This window comes from Pseudorasbora parva, chromosome 18, assembly GCF_024679245.1.
Source record: "Pseudorasbora parva isolate DD20220531a chromosome 18, ASM2467924v1, whole genome shotgun sequence".
NCBI lineage: Eukaryota > Metazoa > Chordata > Actinopteri > Cypriniformes > Gobionidae > Pseudorasbora > Pseudorasbora parva.
Genome location: NC_090189.1, coordinates 18,495,865 through 18,518,238, shown reverse-complemented (window position 1 = coordinate 18,518,238; position 22,374 = coordinate 18,495,865). Strand labels below are relative to the sequence as shown.

Below are 22,374 nucleotides of genomic sequence, written 5' to 3'. Positions count from 1 at the left end.
TAAAAACATTGTTTAATGGCTACAACAAGTATAGTAGGGCTAAGCTACAGATTTATGTCATGTCTGAGCTGGATTTGAACGAACATCATTTTACCGCTGGATTCATGAGCGCGCGCCTGCGGATTATTGAGCTGCAGTCACACCGGCTCCGCTCCGCTCATTAGGCTTGTTCTCGACAGAACGCCCACATATTCAAAAATGGTCGGGTTTAAATGGGGCTTGGGCTCATAATTACAGTTAATGTGTCGGGCAGGGCTGGTCTCTCGGGTGCATTGGCTTGGGTAGGGTCGGTCTTGATTTTTTTGAACCGATCTAAGCTCTAGTTTCGTTTAGTTCTAAACGAAACGAAACGAAAATATTCGTTTTTCGTCTCTCCCCCCCGGACGATATCATCGTCCATCGCAATGTTTTACTGTACACATCGTCAGCTGCCGATATAAGTGACATCGCCCAACCCTAATACTTTCTGTACCAAATGTTGCTATTGCTCAATCTTAGTTAATGCATTAAATAATGAGACCTTATTGTAATTTGTAAGACTACCTGTTGTTCTTTATAGTCTAATTCTTTTGCACTTTAATCTGTTTGAAAAGTGTACTTTTACAGCTCTGAAAAAAATCAAGAGACCACTTAACATTGATTTCTCAAGAGGGATCTCTTAATTAGAGCTGTATATATTTTTGGTGCATTATTGTATTTAAACATTCAGTTATTTTTGTTCTTACAAAAATAGCTCTTAAAGCTGTTATGCTATAGCAACACTTTTTTGCAACTTATTTCAATATCGTGATAATATTGTATACCGTGATAAAACTTCAGCAATTAATCGCAACATGAAAAATTGATATCGGCACATGCCTAGAGCCCAACTTTGTTCGTCGGATAATATAGTCATGTCCGAAGCAGCACAGACAAATAAGAAAGAAAAGGTTTTGTTAGAGGAAAGCAATTAGAGGAAACATAAAAGTGATGGGATTAAAAGAAGGACGAGGATCAACATGTGACCAGCATTTGCTCGTTGGCGTGAGCTGAAGGAGGCGTGCCCGACCGATGCTGTCATGCTTGTTACGGTGATTACCTAACACTCAAACATTGAATATAAGTATCATATAGATTCTGTAAAACGGTAACCAATAGACTACTATAATGACGCTGGCTTGTAAACGTGAGCATCGTGATTATTTGGCGTTTGAAAAAAATAAAACCCATGAAATTATATTCATATGACATGCTGAAACATATGCCACTGACTGTACCTGGGATGAAGACATTTCACACGCAACGCCAGAAGAACATCTGCATGTGAACTCCTCCAGCAGTGTTCAGGGTAACTGTTAGTGCTGCACAAACCCGCAGGGACGCTATTATGAAGTTATTTGGCCTGCCCCACACCACTGTATTTTGTATTGTATTTTTACAACCTGCCCCGCACCCACGACCATTAAAAGACATACGGGGCATTACTAGTTCAGGGTTGTCATGTCAACAAATGCACGCGCGATGGCATCCCCTGTTACATTACAGAGCTTACGACAGTAGTTGAGGACATTATTTTTTCCCAACTGTAGGGGGACCCCGAGAGCAAAAGTTACCAAGTGCTGCTTTAACTGCTCAACAGAAGCTCTTACTGTATTCATGTCGATGTCGTGTTTGTTGTTGGTTGTGGTGAAAGCATTTTGTGAGAGAAACAACGCTGCAAAGTTCACTCGTGTTTATTTAGAGTTCTCAGATACAAACAAAAAAAATTTGCGCCTGCCCAGCGCTCTCAACAACTCGGTACAATAACACTTTCTCAGCAATCTTTCCCCAGCTCTCCCTGTCTCTGCCTGGATGGCAGGCAGGCAGCGCTGACTAAACCACGCCCCCTCCGCAGGTAATCTCATTTCAAATGCATATCACAACAGTGGGTGTTTTAACTGATGTCTCACAGCAGACACGTCCCTTGAAACAGAGCATTCAAGCCAGAGGGCTAATATCAGTATAGGAAAAAAATCCCTTTTATTTTTAAATTATGACCTTTTTTGATGTAAAAATTTAGCCTGATCTCACGAAAATGCGTATAAATAGTACGAGTTTGCAATCTCGTGGAATGTATACGCCAAAATTAGTTTTGGCATGTATATGGTACATGGTTTTTCACATGCATATGATACGCACTTTATGGCATATTAAACATACGAACGTATGCCGTATTATTTATACTGTACTTACCATATTTTCTATCCCCCTACACTCCCACTCCCCCTACTCTCCACCTCCCCGTCCCCCTCCCCCTAAACCGACCCATCGTCCTGTATGATTTATAAGCCTTTTGAAAAGTGGGGACATGGGTAATGTCCTCATATTTCACCCTCTCCTTGTAATACCCATGTCATATTCACAAAAACAAGCACACACACACACACACACATACACACACACACACAAACCGTTATCTGGGATGAGGTTCCTGAAGCAGTTCTACTCACAGTTACTAGTCTGAATGCACCAGTTTAGAAAGCCAGACGTGTTTGATTCATCCTGATGGCTCATTTCTCAACCTATAAAGCCTGTCATTGCTTCACCATGACAACTGTTACTGAGAGGACTCATGCCTAAACCAATTTGAAAGCTCACAGAATGTCTTAAGTCACAGAGGAGATGCAAATGGGCCAGTTTATACTATCAGGACTGCAGTTTATCAAATTACATAATTACATGCAGGGAAAACCAGGCAAATGTAAATTGGAGTCTGTGATGGCTGTAATGGGTCGGAGGATGCAATATGTAGACCAGAGGGGATGTAAACTGTAAGGGCTCAGGTTAAGGGGCTAGATTTGCTAATCTCTAAGAGCCAGGCAGCTGGGTCTGGGCTAATACAGAAACCCTCTTCTTAGCATGGATACCTGCTGTGCCCATTCTCATCCGCTTTACGGCACTGCTGCCAGATTCTTTCTGATTGGTCATCTAAGGCTTTTTCTAATGTCATCTGATTTGTCCTGGACCAAATGGATGAGAGCTGTTAACATTTGATTGGTCATTGAAATCTGAACTGAAAACAGAGATGGTATGGGGGTCAGTTGTTTTAGTAGACAATGGCCAGACATGTACAGTCAGTTAAAATAAACCTCACATATACTAGTCCCATTTTTAGTAATCATTTAATGTTTGGCTGGCACAACCACATATATGAAATCAATACACACCTGCCACTGTCAATAGAAGGTGCTATTTATAAGACAACCTACTTTTGGAAAAGCTACTGGACCGTTACTTGGTCAGCCTAGACCGTGATCCACTCCCTTTAAGGTTTGAATTGAGCAGCAATGACTGCAGGCATGAAAGGTGTCTTTCTATGACAGAGGAGGATAGAAAGGATTTAGCGTCTGGGCAGTCTGCTACGGCCAAGCAAATACAGTTAAACACAGAGAAGAGAGGGGGAAGGGATGCAACACGCATGTTCCCTGCAAATACTTTAACAGGGCCCGTGAAATAGTGTAGACTCTGAATCAACCCACAAAATAAATATCACACAGGAGACGTTTGTCTTTGCCATTTGAGGTTATACAATGTAATGAAGGGTTGTGAGTTTTACCCTCAAATGGCAGAGACCCTGTTTCTAAATCCCCTGGCAGCCATATCTTACTGATGAGGTAATTCCACAAAAGCACAGCTAGCCTTATCACAATCCTGCCTCCCTCCTCAACCACTTTAACCTTAGCACTGGACACATCTATTTCTTCCCAGAATGGACGTACTGACCTAAGGTGAAACCAAAATACCATTAACGACATTATGATGCCATTAATCCAAATTTTTCTGTTGACTAAAGTTTTATGGGAAGAGTAAAATGAGTCCTTATCTCCTCAGACAGCTCTGGATAGATTTCACTGAGGGTTTCATCATGTTGAAGGTTGTAGTTAATGGGGAAAAGGGTAAGGAGACTAATTAAGCGGCGTGGACATGACTATGTTCCAGATGAGATAAATCCAGTCTGCTGGGAGTCTTGATATGAACTGACATAAGAGGAAAGGCTTGGAAGAGAAAAATAAATGAACACATCTATTATGTTTCATAACGTTTAGCTATACATTAACATTTTGATCTGATTGTTAATGTGAGGCCACACATTATGTTGGCTAAATAATGCACTCCTTGAAGTTAAACCAGCCTTGTATTGTGAAAAGATCTTGATATAATTCATACAAGATTGAGAAATTATAAAAGGCACAACTTGGCTTATACAAAATTGTACAACATTTTACACAGTTATCATGGTCATAATTAAAGGGATTAGAAACAAAACTTCAGCAGTTGGGAACTATAACAGTAAAATTGTATCGTTCTCTGTATCGTACAACATTAACTAGTGATGCTCATAATTAACTGGTTAACCATTAACTGACTTATTTTCAAGGTTTTTTAAAATGTTTTCTGCATTGGTAAAAATAGGCTACACATAAAATTGCATTTATTAAAGGAGAAAAATATAAGCCACATTTCATTGTTCAGAAATTTTAGTTCCACTCACTTCATAACAAATTGGTATTCAGAACAGAACAAGAATGAAAAAAGATAAAGCTTAAAACCAAAACTAAAAAGAAATTGGCATTGGGATCATTCAGCACAAATCCAAATGTTTCCATATTCGTTATGTATTTGGATGCCAAACTATTAATTATTGTGTAAACTAGGCTTTGCTCGTCACTCACGGCCCAATATCGACTTAAAACATTATCCTTCATGTGCGCAAAAATGTGCTTGGCATAACATCACTGTGGGAAAGTGCCAGCGAAGAACGCCACAGATTGTGCTTTTAAATTGAGTTGTGTAACTTTTATATGTTTGGTTGACTATATTTTATTTTGATAATAAACAGGCTGAGATGTCAAGTTAGCAATGCTAATACATTTAAGTTTAAAGGCTGGGTTGTTGGACTTTATGGTTAAGTTAATGTTCAGGCAGTTTCTTTTTGTACCGTTTATTTCTTTTCTGGTTTCTAATGCTTTTGCAACTTCCTTCCAAGACTTTCCATCTAGGCAATTTTTATTTCCATTCCTGTTTATCAATTTGTCAACCACCTAAAATACTCTGGATAATTAGATAAATCTAAATAAAACTAGACAATCTGCAAAACTGTCTGTTAAGTAGGGCTGGGCGATAAATCGATTTTATGAATTAATTCGAGTTTTTAGTTTACGACGATTTTTGTGAATGAAAATCGGTTCTCTTTCAAATCCGCCGACGCTCCCCTCTGAGCTCCCGTAATGGCTCAGCCCTCCCCGCGCGCGTTTGCCACAGAGGTACACAAACAACAAGGATCGCGTCTAACAACATACCGTGTCATTCGTAATTGGTTCAGTTTTTCACAGAACAATTAACAATACCCCGCTGCAAAGTGTGTTTGAAGTCTGAACGGAACCGCGGTAGGCGCTATACTCATTTAAAGCTGCGCTGACACGAACGCAGCGCGAGCTCACACACGGGCCAATCTCGTGACAGACACGATACACAGCGCTGGTGATCCAGTGAGAGACCGTTTAAATCAACACACCACTGCTACTGTGATCTAGTGGAAGCGGTCGGCGCAGAATTCTGTTATAAACCACAGATATCAGATCAAACAGAGCTGAGCGAAGGTCAGGGGTTTCAGTCACAAAACACCAACATTTACCACGATTGTACTGTAGTAAAACCACATGGATTTAATGTTGTTGTTGTCATTATTTATCTCAGGATTCGTACAACCTTTTGAGATTGAAATTCAAGCACTTTCCAATGGTTTTCAAGAGCTTCACACTTATTTCCAGCACTTCAAAGCTCTAAATATCCGATTGTAATGTTATTTTTAATGTGATGGTTTGTAAAACTAAAAGTTTAAAGGGGTCTTGTGAAAGAAATAGTCAAATGTTTTTTTTAGTTTATTTTTTTAAAATGTGTAATCCATTTTGTAGCATTTTTATTTTAAAAAAGATATGAAATGCCCACCACTATAACCAGCAGAAGAGCACTTATTGATTTATTAGCGATTTTCACTCCCTAATGTATGAAAAGTACGAAGTCACAGTCTCAGGAAAAACTAAACTTTTCTTCAAATTGTGACTAAATTACAGTAAAGCAAAGAGCTCCTTTAATAATCACTGAAGCTGTCGATCAGTTCAGTGTGAGACTATTGAAGAACAATGCTAATCTATATTTAATAAGAGCATTAGGCGACATTTAAATTTTCCCTATACTTTTTTTGCACATTACTGTTGTTAATAAAAGTTAATTTTATCTGCATATCAATTCATAAACCTTTGATATGTATACTGTATATTGCAAAAGATATGGTGCCCATTTATACTGTGGAATAGTCGGGGGTTATTCACATGTGGAAAGTTTTGCACCCCAGGTGGCACTTCTACCAAGCTGCAAATATTTAATTTTACCTAAACAAAATAAAGTTAAAACTTGTTTTGAACAATTTCTTTGTCATCTGCAGACTGATTTTAAGTAGGAGGGGGAAAAAAATCGTTTTAAATCGTAAATCGAATTTTTGGTGAAAAAATCGGGGATTTTTTTTTTGGGCCATATCGCCCAGCCCTACTGTTAAGCAATTAACGTGTGATAATGTTTGATTAAATGTTATGCAACATTATCCCACAATTTGTGATACAATTTTTCCATTGCATCATTGAAATAAAATTTCAAAGTAAATGAGATTAAATAAGAAAACCAGCGACCATATTAACTACATTACAGCATAATGTTAATTGACTAAAAAGCTTGTTAGAGAGAGACAAGCTTATAAATAAAGAGATTAGACAGTAACGTTAGCAACCAGAAAAATATCAGCTAACAACAACTAGACTTACAACAACTGCTTACATGGGAAAAGAACACCAAGCAGGGGTGGAGGTTTTCCAAATTTTCAATGACTTAAGCAGACCCAAAGTGAGTCTATGAACAGAAAAAAAACAGCTCTCATCATGTTAACATAGCAAAATTAGACATGTACCAACAATTGATTTGTGTGCACAAAAGGTCTATTCATGCAGGTGAATGACAGAAGTCAACAATGCCTCTATCCTACCGAGATGCAATAAACCTGGTCTACAACAAGCTGTTTTTAATGTCTTGTTCCTTACACATAAGGACTGGAATTTCATGCCACCCTGAGCAAGAGGCTAGAAAAAGCTTTTTATAATTCTCAAACATGCCACAAATACCAACAAAATAATTGCACTCTCTTACTCTTCGTTATTCAATGTGTTATGGGTACACCAAGATGGTTTAAATGGGACTACAAACACATGAAGTACTGGTAGAGCAACACCACACATATTGTAAGAACTTGGCAATCAGATGCTCTTGTAAAAGTATTTACCCTGGCAGTTCTGATCTCCTGTTTTGCTCAAGAACGAAAGCCTGGCCTTACATGAAAATTCCTGTACAGTTCTGGGCTGACACACAAAACCTAAAATAGAACAAGGAGGATATTTTGTTTCTCTTGTTCTTGATCACCTTTTTCCAGAAAACACCCTGTATGGCAAAGTACTGAAACAAGACTTTTGATTGGTGAGTGTACAGGATACTAATACAAGCAGAAGTGATGATGACAAAATATGAATAAAGGGAATTAAAACAAAACCTTAAAGAGGACATATCGTTTTTTAAAAATTTATTAAAGGGGTACTTCAGCGCTGGGAAGATGAATCTGTATTTAAACTGGGTCATCAATATAGTAGAAATGTGAAATTATTTTTAAATTTGGTGCCTTCTAGACTGAGAAAAGACAGACAATGTATTTGTCTCATAGGGATGAAAAACTACAATTCCCAGAATGCTTCGCTGCCCTGTGAGGCCATTCCCAAAGCCACCTACTGGATTACTGTAACGGAGTTGGAGAAGAGACTACAATTAAAAACTGAACGTGTCTGTTCAGATAATGAGTGAGTCACCGCACGAGTATCACAGCACTGAGCACTAACTGCAGGAGTCAGATAAATGAGCTGAGCTCTCGTGATGAGAGCTGAGGTAATCGCGACTACACTCACATTCACTCAGATACATTCACAACGCGGGTTCAGTCTGGCGCGTTTCAGTTCATGCCTTTGCAAGCTTAACTTTCATAGAAATTAATTTGAGAAGTTAAAAGACTTACATTGCTCTCCGTTTAAATGAGTGCCTGTAGCTGCCAGCTGAGCACTGAGTGTAATCTCCCATCCCCCATGTGTGGGCTCAAAACATGCAGAAATGGCTCCCTCTGCTGGCTGTAGTCTTTAGCCTATGGCCAAACATTCCTCCTATGATGCAAATATCATCAATTTGCGTCATATAGGAGGAATTTTTCCAGAAATAAAATGCATAAATCTCTTGTCTTAGGGGGATATGAGAGGGGAAAGCACAACATTTGAATATACTCCAGGGTTTCTACTGATACAAAGCCATATGCTCGCTGAAGTAACCCTTTAATAAAATTCATATATATTGGTTTTTTTTTTGTAGCGATGCACCAATCGACCAGCCAGGGACTGGAATCAGCAGATTTTCCAGATTTTTTCTAACTAGATTCTCCAGTTAAATATTGAGCATATCTCCATAATTTGACTAATTCCCGCAGGTTTTGCGCTTACATCAAAAGCACACAAACAACTGATCTATATAAGTGGCACAGAGATAACGCGGCCATTCAAACAGCTTTTAAGTCGCAAGCACCTGTGGCTTACTGAGTTAAATGATCAAATACACACAAAATTATGTCTTGGAGAGTATTCAGTTAAACAAATTCATTTATGGAATGTAATATTTGAGAAAAATTTATTTAACAGTATATTGGATCTGTGCATAAACTCTTAAAGTGAAAGCAGATCTAAGATCAAATCAAATAAAATTAATAGCAGTGATCTAATCAAATCACCCTCTGCTCTCCACAGAATAACTTTTGTAACTTTAATTGTAAGCATTCATCTGTATTTATTTTTTACAATGAAGACTATCCACTGTTATTTTACACTTGATTACTTTCATTTCTGTTGTATTTCTTACCTGAACACTATAGCCTACTGTTAGACCAAACTGAAAAACTTAAACAGTTAGTTCACCCAAAAAAAATGTGTTCTGTCATTAATTACTTACCCTTGTGTCGTTCGACACCTTTGTTCATCTTTGGAACAAAAATAAAAGATATTTTTGTTGAAATCCAATGGCTCAGAAAGCCCTCCATTTGGCAGCAATGCCAATTTCCACACTTAATGCGTCGTTACAAAGCCAATCTCACTACAGTGGTTCTACAATCATTTTATGAAGTGGTGAGAATAGTTTTGTGTGCAAATAATAATAAATAATGACTTTATTCAACAAGTTATTGTCTTGGAACTCTGACATGAACTCACAAAGCACCATGATGGATGCACGAGAATATGAAGAGCCGGCGTTCGGGCATTCAGGACATGCACACTTTAGATCACTACGCCAAGACCTAAAGCGCAATCAATGAAGAATTCAACAGCTTAGAAATCTTTCTCTGCTTGTAAACAAAGTTCCTCGCTTCCGCCAGCTCTACGTCATATTCTTGCGCATGCGTCGTGGCACTTCGAGTTCACCTCAGAAGCCCACACGGAAGACAAGAATAAAGTTGAATAAAGTCGTTATTTTGATTTTATCCACAGAAAAACTATTCTCGTCGCTTCATAAAATGATTATAGAACCACTGTAGTAGTGAGATGGACTTTTTAACTACATCTTTAGTGTCTTTTATGTCTTGAGAGGTAATGACTAGAGGTGTGCCTGAATATTAGAATATTCAATCTGTAATTAATACTTGAAAATTAAAAATATTATTCAAGTTTTACTGCGTTGATTTGATGCCTGTAAATGCACTGAATCCATGATAAATTTTCATGGATTTTTCATGGAAATCTCACAGTTATAACTAAATCCACTGGCTGGAGCCGTATACAAATTGAAAATGATCTTACAAAATGGAGTTACTTTTGATGATATTTAATTAATGAAACTGAGTTTTCATAATATCACCAGCAAAAAGAGAATCACATGAAATTCAAACAACAGTCGAATGAGGAAAGACAGCGATTACTGCATCACGAGTGCGGGTAAGCACATCCTTACCCCGGGTGAGAGCGAGATAACTTATGAAAGCAAAATGATCTAGAACAAATGCTTTCATTAAAGTGAGTCGAGGGTTTCAGAACAGAAAACAAAAGTGCTTCACTTAACGCCATTCTCTTTGTTTCCGCAACGTCTGTCAGTGGCGCATTTTCTCACCCGATAATAATATTATCATCCAGTAATATTATAGCTTCTCTCAACAGGCGCTCTGCTTTATAAGTGTTTTTTCCTCTTGCGCTGCTTGAACTTATAATGCCTTTGTTCTTTACGCATATATTTTTTGTTTACATATACTGTTTAAGTAGGTCCCGTTCTTCGCGATTCCATCTTTCAAACTTTAGTTAGTGTGTAATGTTGCTGTTAGAGCATAAATAATACCTGTAAAATTATAAAGCTCAAAGTTCCATGCCAAGCGAGATATTTTATTTAACAGTAGTTGCCTTTTAAAGCCTACAGCGAACGGCCGGTTTGGACTACACCCCTGCACTTCCTTCATGAATGACGTCACTAGAACCATTTGTTGACTAACTCTCCGCCCACAAGAACACGCAAAATAGGGGGCTTGTTCTTGTTGCTCTCTCGTGGAGAAGAGCACGCATTCAGCGCTTGCATCTCCCCATTATGGTAAGAGACGGGACCTTTCCGGGCAAAGTGCCCCAAGCTGCTGTTCAATCACAACACAGCAGCGCTGGCCCAATCAGAACTCGTTACGTATTTCTGAAGGAGGGAACTCATCAGGCCGTTTTTAGGACAGAGACAACAGCGGTGTACAGATAAGTAAATTGTGTGAAAAATACTGTATTTTTACAGGCGAAACATAAACTCATGTTATATTGCACACTGTAAACACAATCAAAGCTTCGAAAACATGCGAAGAACGGGACCTTTAATGTTTTAAAACCTTAAGATATAACTTAAGCGTGTTGTGTACATTGCCTAATCATAATCATAAAAAATGTTCAGAAATGACTAAAAAAAAAAACATCCCTCTCATTTTCTTTAAAATATCTCAATCAAATAAATGAATATTTGAATTTTCGATTTTTATGAGCCCAAATATTCGAATACAATATTTTGGGAAAATGCCCATCACTAGTAATGACACTGCTGATTTCAACAAAAACATCTTAATTTGTATACCGAAGATGAACAAAGATCTTACGAGTGTCGAACGACATGAGGGTATAAGTAATTAATGACAGAATTTTCTTTTTTTTTGGGTGAACTAACCCTTTAAAGCTGTGTTTATTTCATATAAAGATGGAATCTGCCAAGAAAATTACAATTGGTTCAAAAATGCCAAATGCCAAAAAAGTAAGTGACAACCAACAGACTGGACTATACAACCCCATACTATGGTTTCCACAACCACATCTTGCACAAAAACAGCCAAGCAAAGTTCTACCTATGTATTGAGTGATGAGATTTCTCTATAAAATTATGTTGAAGTATTGTTTCTAGGCAACCACATTGTTGTGCAAGCAAACACCCACCATTTACTAAAGATAAAAACAGTAAAGCGTGACTTAGCTTCCATACAAGGACAAAATCAATATAATGAACTGCGAATGTGGCTATGGGGAGCTTGCTCTTAACAACATTCCGTGCAAATGTTCAAAATGCCACTGTGACCATGTGTTGGCAGAAAGTATATTAAAACTCAGCTTAGTACTGTGGTTTGATGATCACAAAGAATTTCACAGTAATCTCTATCCGCTGACTCAGCCCAAGTGGCAATGATTTGGCAAGCCAAAACATGAAATTATACGCAACAGCGTTTCATTCGCACATTCCTACACTTCAGCCTGAGACTGATGTTGTTCTATTATAGGCTTAGAAATGATTGCTGAATCACATCTGGTGGCAGGAAGCTCCTCTGAGGGGCGTTTTTTCGTTCTTTCTTTGGAAGTGCAAAAGTTCTCTGCCTTAAAATGATACTCCCAGTTATGACTCAGTCATCATAATAAAGCTGCAGACATGTCTGAATCTGACTGAGTCATTCACTCATCGTGCAGTTTAGAACATTCACAGAAGCCAACTAGGAAACTCCAGATTCCAAATGAATGAAAAAATAGACAATGTTGAATGTCATATGAGAGAATTGGGTGTTTCATTTTTGTTTTATTTCATGGAGGATCTAAGCGTTCAAAACCAGCACAACACCATTCAATTTCCAAACCAGCTGAAAGTACACTAGATCATACTTACATCACTCTTCCTAAACTTTGCCTTCAGGCTCTTCATATTAGTCCATTCAGATTTTAGCAGATCCCAAGACACCTGAATAAAATCAAACTTTAGTTAGTCATACACACATACTCCAAAGCAAACTGTCGCTCAACGCAGCAGAAACTGAGGATCAGGTCAACACTGTTATTAATGGCAAAACTAGGACCAAGCTTTTGCAGGCAAAACAGTGTATCAGGTTACAGTGGTACCAGTGGCAGTAGCTAGTACTGAATCTAATGCGTGTTCACTGAGCGAATTTTACAGTGTCATAGCATTTTGTGTTCCCTTTCCAGACACTTCCGTCCAGACACTCTGTGACTGACTGTGAGCTCCATAAATACACATTAACTGGGGTCACAGATATTCTTGGATCTTCCTGAGGAGCCTCCGCGGGAAAGTGAAAAGTTTAGATGGAGTGTTCAGAAAGACTCTAACAAAGATAAGAAAAGCAAACAGGACTGACCGCGCGCTTCAATGAGGAACAATGGCAACATTGTGTCCAACTATAGCTGACAGGAATGATGATTGTAAACAACAAGGACATGTAAATATAACATAGGAGCGAAATTACAACTATTTTATTCGGTAGCGTGAAGTTAGAAATGTTCAACTCTAACGTTCAGCCGAGTTCCAATTGGAATAGCTTAAAATTTGAAGGAAAGACACACGGGAAAAGAGTGTTTAGATTTCTGCACTTACCCACTTTGCAAAAGTTAAGCCGCACACACAGACCTCAGGGGTTTGTTGCTAACACACTTTTCCGAGTGGTGTTAAGTGCTTCATATACCATTTAGTGCAATTAGGACTCGTATATATTAGAAAACCCGGCGGAGAATGAGAGCGGTGGGCTAAAGGGGAGAAATCAGGAGCAAAGTTATTCACCGACAACAATCCATTCAAGTGGCGCTCGCGCTGCCTCTGATTGTTCCCCGGGCAGATAGAGTGACGTCATCACCCATGTGTCCTCGTGACTACCGAGCTTGACTGTATACTTACAGTAGCTACACGATACGTTTCATTATCCTTACTACATGTGTGCCATGCTAGAAATAATGTTCACCAAAAATATCGGCGTGATTCTATAATTAGAGGAACTTTTTCCCAGGATGTCCCAAGACTTATATAAGTTTCTCTCTATAATAATGTTAAAAAAGAATAATAGGCTAGTGTTAACATCAGGGTAGCCTACATAATAGCCTAGGTTGTCGTGTGCCCTATACGATCTTAGAAAAAAGTAAGTGCAAATAATATTTTCAGATCACTTGGTATTTATGTGTGTAATATCCGTTGCAAACTTTTGTAGCATAGGCTATTGCTTAGGCTATTATAATTATATCTGCTAGGAAATGTAGCCTAATTAAATTAAAGCTTTTTTCCACACTAATTAAAGTGTTTACATGTGTTCTGTGAGTAGCTTTATTGGCATTATCAAACCAGCCAGGATTTGTGAATTTTAATTAAGAAATAAATCGCTACTTCTTAATGACTGCCAGCCAATTTAGGAAATCCTTCAGTAAAATAACCAACTGGAAAAAAAAATGTCAACACAAGTCATTACCATCACAGATCAATCAAATACAATTTTTTGGAATGTAGGCTTCATATCGAATAAGGAACATACCCTACTATTGATTGTTAAAGCTGCCTTACAGGCAACATGTTTTAATAATAATAATAAAATTATTATTTTATTTTTTTGAATTACAATATTATTTTACCGTTGTGACAACTATGATTACCAAGGTTCACGAGCCCATGTTTCTATTCTATCCGGGGAAAGAATTTACCAGCGTTAGTAATCGCTCGAGAGCAGATTTCTTTATGATTATGTATAGGCTGTAAATAGCTGCGAGCGATATGCAATAGCCTATTTTCCACTGGGACCATAAAAGTGTCCTCGGGGTCTGAACTCTGAAGCCAAACGTGCAGATTCGATAGAGTGACCTACTATCCAGTGCAGTGCTGGGGAAGGGCGCCGCGAGGTGGACACGTCGTCCACCGATTTTAAAGCCATATATAGGCTACCATATGCTACCAGTTTAGGCTACAATATACTAAATCAGACCAGGTCCATGCAGAAGCTTGATAATAGCACAGCACATATGGCATCCAACAGAACTGTGTGGCTCACACACTCAAAATTACAGTTGACAGAATTCCTTTTTGCTGTTTCTTTTAAAATAAACCACTAGGGACAAATAAAGGGCTTGTATTAGAATCACTGCTGTAACATCAAGCACATTCATGCTTCATTATGCAATTTTGGCTTTCACTGTAGAATAAAGCATGTTGACAGTATAGGGCTAATAGACTGACAAGAAGCCCGCCCTTGTAATTTCCTCAGAGCTGAAACACATCTGTGGTCATGCAGCACCAGAACAAAGAATAACACCAATCCCATGCTTGTCTCTTTGGTTAGTGTGGTGGGTGTGTGCCTTGGTGGTCCATTGCCACAAGCGACAGAGTAATATATACAAGAAGTTTAAACAACAGGTTATTTCGGTTACCTATCAAAACCATTGTCATAATGAGAATATGAAAAGATCCTATTAAAAGCAACACAGCCCCAGGCTACAGACAGAGTCGTAAGACAAGTTGAGCTTATTTTCCTCTCTGAAAAAATAAATGGAAATAAAATATATATACACTATTGTTCAAATTGGGTCAGATAGGTGGTTTTTCCAAATAATTTATTTTATTCAGCAAGGATAGAATACATAAATGCTGTTATTTTGAAATTTCTATTCAAATTTAAAATAGGCTATACAAAACAGGCTATATATCATGGGTTCCACAAAAATATTAAGCAATAAGAAATGTTTCTTGACCACCAAATCAGTACATTAAAGTAATTTATAAAGGATCATGTGACAGTTTTTTACAATAGTATATTTCAGAATATTGTGTTATGTTATGCTATGCTATGCTATGCTATGTTATGTTATGTTATGTTATGTTATGTTATGTTATGTTATGTTATGTTATGTTATGTTATGTCAGGTTATGTTATGTTAATATTATATATATATATATATATATATATATATATATATATATATATATATATATATATATATATATAATTTTTTTTTTTTTTTTTTACTGATCTTAATTAATAGTAAAATTCCATTTAATTTAATTTAATGGAATAATTGATTAAGGATTGTTCAAATATTCAATTAAAATGAAGATTATTCAATTTAATTTGATGGAATTTTACTATTAATTGAAATGCCTAAAACTAAAAAACTTAAAAAAATAATAAATAAAAAAAAGGCAGATGTATTAGATACAACAGAAACATATTAAACACACTGAAATGCAGAAACTGAAAATATATAACATACAAAAAGATCAAACCATTTTTTTGTCCAACATGTTACTATACATTCCATTTTTTTCCATTTTAAAACACATGACAACTTTCACCGGCTGTGCAATTCTTTTAGTGCAGTCTCCACAGAACGACAGTATGGTTAACAAATATAGGAACAAATAGACACAATAGTATTAACAACTCACACATATTCCAATATACACAGAACATAGGGACACAAACACACGTACTATACCCAGAAAGTGCAATAACCACAGTAGAAGTGGTAAACATTTTGTGGTGAGCGGTGCAGTACAGTATGCAGTAGTGCAAATGGAATAAGAGGGATTATATATTTATTAAAAGGTGCAGCATTTCCTGCTTATTTGGCTTCATTGCAACTTACAACCAAGGACAACAACGTTTGCAGCCTTACACAGAATGACACCAAATTGCCTACACACAGAACAGAATAATTAGAGCCTTTACCAAAGCCATGTGTTACTGCATATTCATTAAAATAAGAATCTGCAGAGGGCTGTTAATTCTGTTTCCTCCACATGGTTTATCTCCACATTCGGTGGCTAAATAAAGGTTTGGATTGGAAGTAGGCTTAGAGGTGACACCCCTCACCTCACTTCAATAACTGATGCTGCAGGATGATTCCATTGAGCTGGCAATGTACAGGAACAGCTATATGTCACAAACCAAATATTGGATGAAGCTCAGCCTTTCATTATAAAATGTATCCAGCTCAAAACCTCTCATGAAAGGTAGTTTCGACAGGCTCATGATGTCCATTGATGCTGACAATGTGCCCACTGTTCACACAGTTGTATTAAATATTTCAGTAAAGATGAATCTCGCAGCGTTCCCTATCGTGAAAAATAAATTGCACACATATGCAAATCAGTATTTTTATATGCATGCCAAAATACTCAAGTGCTAGACATGCACCATTCAGTTTAGAACTAAAAGTAAAATCTCACCGATGAAAGTCAAAAGAACATTGGAAGGCAAATAAGGGCATCAGTGATTATTACACAGTCTGCACGTCTGGAGGATTGTCCTGTTCTGAATTAAAAGTCTGAAGAAGGTATCAGGCAAGGCTCGCCGCAGGTAAATAAACACCTCATCCCTTCCAGGGGATTTACTCTCAAACGTGCTTGATAATTGAAGTTTTCTGTCCAGGAGGGGGTAGTACTGTTCTGTGATAACTACCACTCAATTTCACTGACGCCTTCTGGCATCCTCTCTCCTCTCGTCCTTCTGCTAAGAGCAGATTTGAAGTGGGTCTTGCATCATACGCTTTCAACGAAAGACCTTTGAATGCTATCCACTTTGAGCTCTAACCTGGCAGTGAGCACAAGCATACGAGCTCACAAGCACACAAAATATTCTGAATATATTGACAGGGGAGACTTGTATCTTCACTTAGATTGATTAAAGTCCCTACAACACAGCATCCACAGCACACAAAAAAATTAGCAAATTGAGGAATATCCTGCATAATGACATGAAGACTGTGCCCTTTTATATCATCTTTAATGGTATGACATAATAATTTCACAAAGCCACTGAATACATTTTTATTGATTTTCATATATATAAAGTAAATGTTGTACAGTCCATAGAATATGCAGTAGAAAATGCAGAGCAGACTCCCCAGACCAATGTTTAATCCTAAAAGACTGAGCTTGGTCTGGTGATATCCAGATAAGCTATTAACTAGTTTTAAAACAAAATGTAATAATCGTCAGTACTATTTATTGTATTTTCAGTTAGCAAACAAACCAAAGGAATATGACAAAGGAAGATGAAGTTTCACCAGACAATAGATCATTTTCTGATGATTGTTTAACCATAACAAGAGTGTGTCCATCAATAACAAAGCACAAAACATTTTTGTGGAAATCTTCATTAATGTATTAGATATACGTTTACAGGATTATAATTAAGCTGTTTTACTTGTTTATTTGGGGGGAAAAAGAACAAAAAAACGTTTGATATTGCTTTGTGAATGTAACCCCAATTCCAATTTTTTTTTTTTTTTTTTAAAGTTACAGTAATCTGAACAAACACCATTGTATGGAAATCTTTAGGGTCTTAAAAATTTGTGCTGTTGAATTGCTTTTTCAGTATGCTATTGATCCAGGAGATGTGTCTGTTGGAGAGAAATGTGTACACAGTTGGTTTCTTGGGATTACTGCATCCGTCCGACCCTGATAACACTCCAACCATGTTTTTCTTACATTCCAGAGGTCCACCGGAATCTCCCTGAAAAAGACAGCAAGTTTTTTTTATTCTCCATCAGATTTCAAAGAGCCTGCAACAGCTATAAACCAAAGACTACAATATGACATACCCAACAGGTGCCTCTATTTTCCTGCTTGTTTCCTGCACACAGCATGTCTTTGGTGATCACAAGATCGTTCTTGTAGTAGCAGTTGCAAAGTTCTCTGTCCACAGCTGTCACCTCCAACATTTGCAGTTTATCGGAAGGTTCCAGGACTTCAAAATTAGTAGTTCCCCAACCTGTCACAACGCATTTTGTTCCAGGTGGAACATCTTGTTCCTTTTTAGGGATTTTTTTGGGTTTTGCTTTCACTTTTTTGTTGAGCTGCAAAATAAAAGCCAAAGCTCAAATGCATACAGTGAAAAAGTTATACGGTCACCATCTCTAAACAGCAACATTCAATTCATCCTTACCTTAATGAGCATGATGTCATCTTGTTTAGTCCTTGCATTAAATGTTTTAGGCTTCGTATAGCTGAGGATGCCAACACGCTGAGAGCCTTTACTCAGAGACAGAGTTCCTGTGAGAACTGTCACAGATGAAATGGGTTTTCTGAAATAGAAAACGGATGTGCTTAGGTGCAGAGTGAGTGCTTTAAGCTAAGAAACTGAGGGCTTAGCATAAAAAACTGGTGGAATATGTCCTGGCCAAGTGAATTTGTAATTTAAATAGATAGTCCCAATTTATATTAAATTAATCATTTGAAACAATGTGCTTATTGTTCATTCGTTCATTTACATTGTAAAAAATCTGGGACCAGGCAAAGATACCTAACATTTTTAATAGTTTCCTAAAGTTGTAAGATTTGGTTTTCTGAGTTGAGTTTTGCGTATTCAAATGGGTAAAGATGCCCACTGGCGTAAAGCCTTGTCTTGACACTGAGCACATTGTGTAGCTTTTTGTGACTGAGGCACGCTAGGTAGGTGGCAAATCTCAGTGGCTTAAAAAAGGGGGGGGGGGGGGGGGTCATTAGGCTTTTATCTCTTTCGCTCTTCCCTGGTAAGTTCTGCTAAGTGTCTATTATTTCCAACACAGTCATGATTCACAGTCTAAATATTTTTGTTTGTCAAAAGAGAAGGTCAAACTATACGTCACACCAAATTGGATGCATGCTGTCTCCATCCTCCATCTTAAGAAGATTGCCCTCTGATACTGAAATGAAAACTGATACCTGCACCTTTTCTTTTGGTTTTGCCTTATATATTATATATTCACATTCTCCATGGCATCATTTGCAGGGAAGATAAGCTATTTTATTTAACTGCATGATCATTTTATTGTTTATTTTAAATGATTTGAAGTGTGACTGGATTCATGGTGTCTATTAACTATGTGGGTATTTAATCTGTAATCTGTTTTAAGTGAGTTATTTTAGAATGTAAAATCTTTTTTTTTCACGTCTCCGTCCCAGGGGCGAGGCTACATAAGGGCCAGGGTGGCACTGGCCCACTCAGATTGACGGCTGGCCCACCCAATCAGAACAGACAAAAAAAAAAAAAAATTGGGATAGCAGAAAATAATATGCCTATGTGACAACACAAATCACTTAAACACGTACAAAAAATAGGCCTGTCAAATATGTTAATAACGCGTTAACGCAAATTCATTTTAACAGCACTAAATTTATTAACGTAGCGGGCATTTTCTGTTTGATCCGTGGCCCGTAGTTGGAAAAAGTGAGAGCAGTCAGACGCAAAGGATGCAGCAGCAAACATTAATAGGGAAAGAAAAGGGTTGACATTAATATTCTAAACCAAAAGTGCAGTTATTGCCTACATAAGCTACCACATAGCCTAAGCTACCACATTTTTTGTTTAACTTTTATTAGACTTCAGAAAGAAAAGTGCGTTTTTTTTCACTGAGCACAGTCTCTGCAGTCTGAGCGCGATGCACTGCAGCTCACTCTCGCTCATGTCTGAGGTAAATCATTAACACCATCACCACTTACAGTACACCTGTTTTATTGAACTAAATACATTACAATCGGCTAAAACGAATGCACAGGTTACTTTCCTGAACAAGCGCGCTCCCGAGTCCATGTTCTTCACACTGTCCACGTAAATCGCGGCCGAGTTCGGCGCGCACACGCAAAATACCGGCAGTTCAATAGGGAGCGCGCGTCTCTTAAAGGGGCCGCACTATATTCCTACTCGTGGAGTATGGACCTCCTCTAGGTATGGTGTGGATCTGGTGCGCTCACTGGTACACATTACCAATTTTTCATACGAACTGTGCCCTGCTCTGAATTAAACTGCCAGTGTAAAAACTCCCTTTATATTCTTAAAATGAGAGAAATCACTGCTTACTCTTAATTTTTAAGTTTAGGGTTAAGAGACATGAACAATTTCTTAAATAAACATCTATGACCTTTGATACGTCTAATCTTCATGCTGTATTAATTATTATTGAATAAGTATGGTTTCACTAATAATAAATGTACATTTGCATAAAGCATGCATATTTGTCCATACTCATGTTGATTAGAGTATTAAAAACATAATTTTAGATTTACAATTACTAAAAATCTGCGATTAAATTGCGATTAATCGCGAGTTAACTCATGACAATCATGCGATTAATAGCGATTAAATATTTTAATCGATTGACAGCCCTATTAAAAAATAATTACTGTAGAGCGAAAACATTTTCATATAACTGACTTATTGCAACAGCCAATCAATAAGCTTAGTAGTAATGTTTAGCCAATCGCGTATTGTTGAGGGGATGGGAAGATGAGTTTACGTCTGCTAGTGAAATAAACTTTTAACACAGGCCACGGTGCATAACACGAGACGAAATTCTCACAGGTTAAGCTGCAAATACATGTTTGACAACAGTTATACTGATTTGCATTAGTTGACAAGAACTGGTTATTCCATTTTAAAATGAACCCAATTACTGAACACTGATGTCTTGTTAGTGGTCATATAGCAGCACAATATCTATATTTGTCTTCCTTGCAATAGGCTTTGTAGCTGCTTGTTATAAATTAATTTTGCATATATGAATTATATGAATTTGTTGGCAAAAAATAAATCATATATAGCTTATATTTACTGTCAAGTGATTTTGTCCCATATTGTTTAATTTGTGTAATTTGAGAGTAGTCATTGAGGTCCACCCTATTCCACCAAGGTCCACTCAGTAAAAAATTTCTGGCCTCGCCACTGCTCCGTCCTAAAAGGAATCAGCTTCATATTACCCCTTTTCCTTCATATTCTTTTTCCTGGGAGGTAATATCCCCTGAGTGGCATAGTTTGGCTCTTTTAATTTGTAGTACGCCTAGCCAAAGGTTACCACTGCATACATAAATTCTGCAATTACATACTGTTGACCCTTCCCTTACTTATTAACTCACCCTTAAAACTGAACATATCAAGAAACCTATCCCAATTTTACTTGTATCCCAACTCAATAGCCTAAAAAAAAGTTAAATTCCAAGTTTAAAACTATAATATACAGATATGCGTGTGTGTGTAGTTTTAAACTTGTAATTTATACATTTTTATAAATAATGTATTAATTATTATTAAATAATAATATAATCTTTGGACAATTATATTATTAAAAAAAATGGAAAATTTTAAAATTATATTATGCTTCACATAGATTTTGCAAGTACATTTTTTTTCTAGCTCAAAGTGCAGGTTGCCTTACGCTTCGCAATGCGCTGCAGTTAAAACCCATTGGTCTTTAATGAGGATTCCCCCACACACGTGCTTCTGGTCCTTCTGAATTGACACCATCCATGACTGACGTTTTTTGACATCTTTGCCTCCGATAATGGACACCTCAGAGCAAGCTGGAATAGAGATTTTAAAAGCAGTTATAGATTCACCAAAATCAAACTGATGAATTTGTTTTATGAACTTAATCAAACTCTCCGACAGATAAATAACCATTACCTGCCACTTTAAAAAAGGTGAATGCTAAGAAGTAATACACGATCAAATATCCGCAAACATCCATCTTGCCGACTGTTCTCTCAGCTAAAAGTCAATGTGTTGCCTCAGACATCCAACAATGTCAAGTGAGAGAGAAATGAGGAAATAACAGTTTTTCAATGCGCGTTTTGGTTACTTTGTGGTCAGAGCAAAATCAAAAGGTGTGTAGATGTGGGAGTGTTTGCATGCAGTGTGATGCATCTGTTTTTGCACATTTTAACAAGTTGACATTTGCTTAATCTCTGTTTGAAGAATCCAAAACCAACAGAAAAAAGCAATTATTTAACAATAATTACCTTGGAGAGAGCAGAACTTAAAAATAAAATAAAAGTGAAGATGTATGTGTAGAATAATTTGAACCATTGTACCTTTTACATTGACATAAAGGCATTTACAAAATGATATAGGACAATCAATGAACAGAAACAGTTATCCCTAAATACGATCCAGGCCCTTCATAGATATTACACATTTGAATTATGTTTATTTTACTTAAA

General features: G+C 37.3%; 2 protein-coding genes across 6 annotated transcripts in view; both read right to left on the bottom strand.

Moving 5' to 3' along the window:
* The window catches only part of rai14 (retinoic acid induced 14), a 72,026-nt gene extending 58,761 nt beyond the window's left edge, over nucleotides 1-13,265 (bottom strand). For 3 of the 5 annotated variants that reach the window (XM_067423216.1, XM_067423219.1, XM_067423220.1), the window contains exons 1-2: nucleotides 13,021-13,263; nucleotides 12,301-12,372 (exon numbers count right to left, since the gene is read on the bottom strand). In XM_067423216.1, coding sequence (XP_067279317.1) covers nucleotides 12,301-12,336 — 36 coding nt within the window. In that variant the 5' untranslated portion in view covers nucleotides 12,337-12,372; nucleotides 13,021-13,263. Of the gene's footprint in view, nucleotides 1-12,300; nucleotides 12,373-13,020 lie in introns of all 5 variants that reach the window. The other 2 variants (XM_067423218.1, XM_067423217.1) reach the window with 2 other exon arrangements.
* Nucleotides 13,266-17,171: 3,906 nt separating this feature from the next.
* LOC137046416 (granzyme K-like) lies at nucleotides 17,172-21,955 on the bottom strand. Its single transcript, XM_067423617.1, has 5 exons — nucleotides 21,839-21,955; nucleotides 21,591-21,735; nucleotides 18,347-18,485; nucleotides 18,003-18,257; nucleotides 17,172-17,914 (listed from the first exon to the last, which is right to left on the bottom strand). The coding sequence occupies exons 1-5, from the start codon at nucleotides 21,900-21,902 to the stop codon at nucleotides 17,744-17,746; spliced, it is 774 nt and encodes a 257-aa protein (XP_067279718.1). The 5' UTR covers nucleotides 21,903-21,955; the 3' UTR covers nucleotides 17,172-17,743.
* Nucleotides 21,956-22,374: the final 419 nt, after the last annotated feature.

Coding starts and splice junctions, on each gene's coding strand:
- LOC137046416 (XM_067423617.1), bottom strand. CDS start 21,902: ATGGATGTTTGCGGATATTTGATCGTGTATTACTTCTTAGCATTCACC. Junction 18,486..21,590: donor ACTGCAGCGCATTGCGAAGC/GTAAGGCAACCT, acceptor TTTCTATTTCAG/AAAACCCATTTCATCTGTGA. Junction 18,258..18,346: donor ATGACATCATGCTCATTAAG/GTAAGGATGAAT, acceptor TTTATTTTGCAG/CTCAACAAAAAAGTGAAAGC.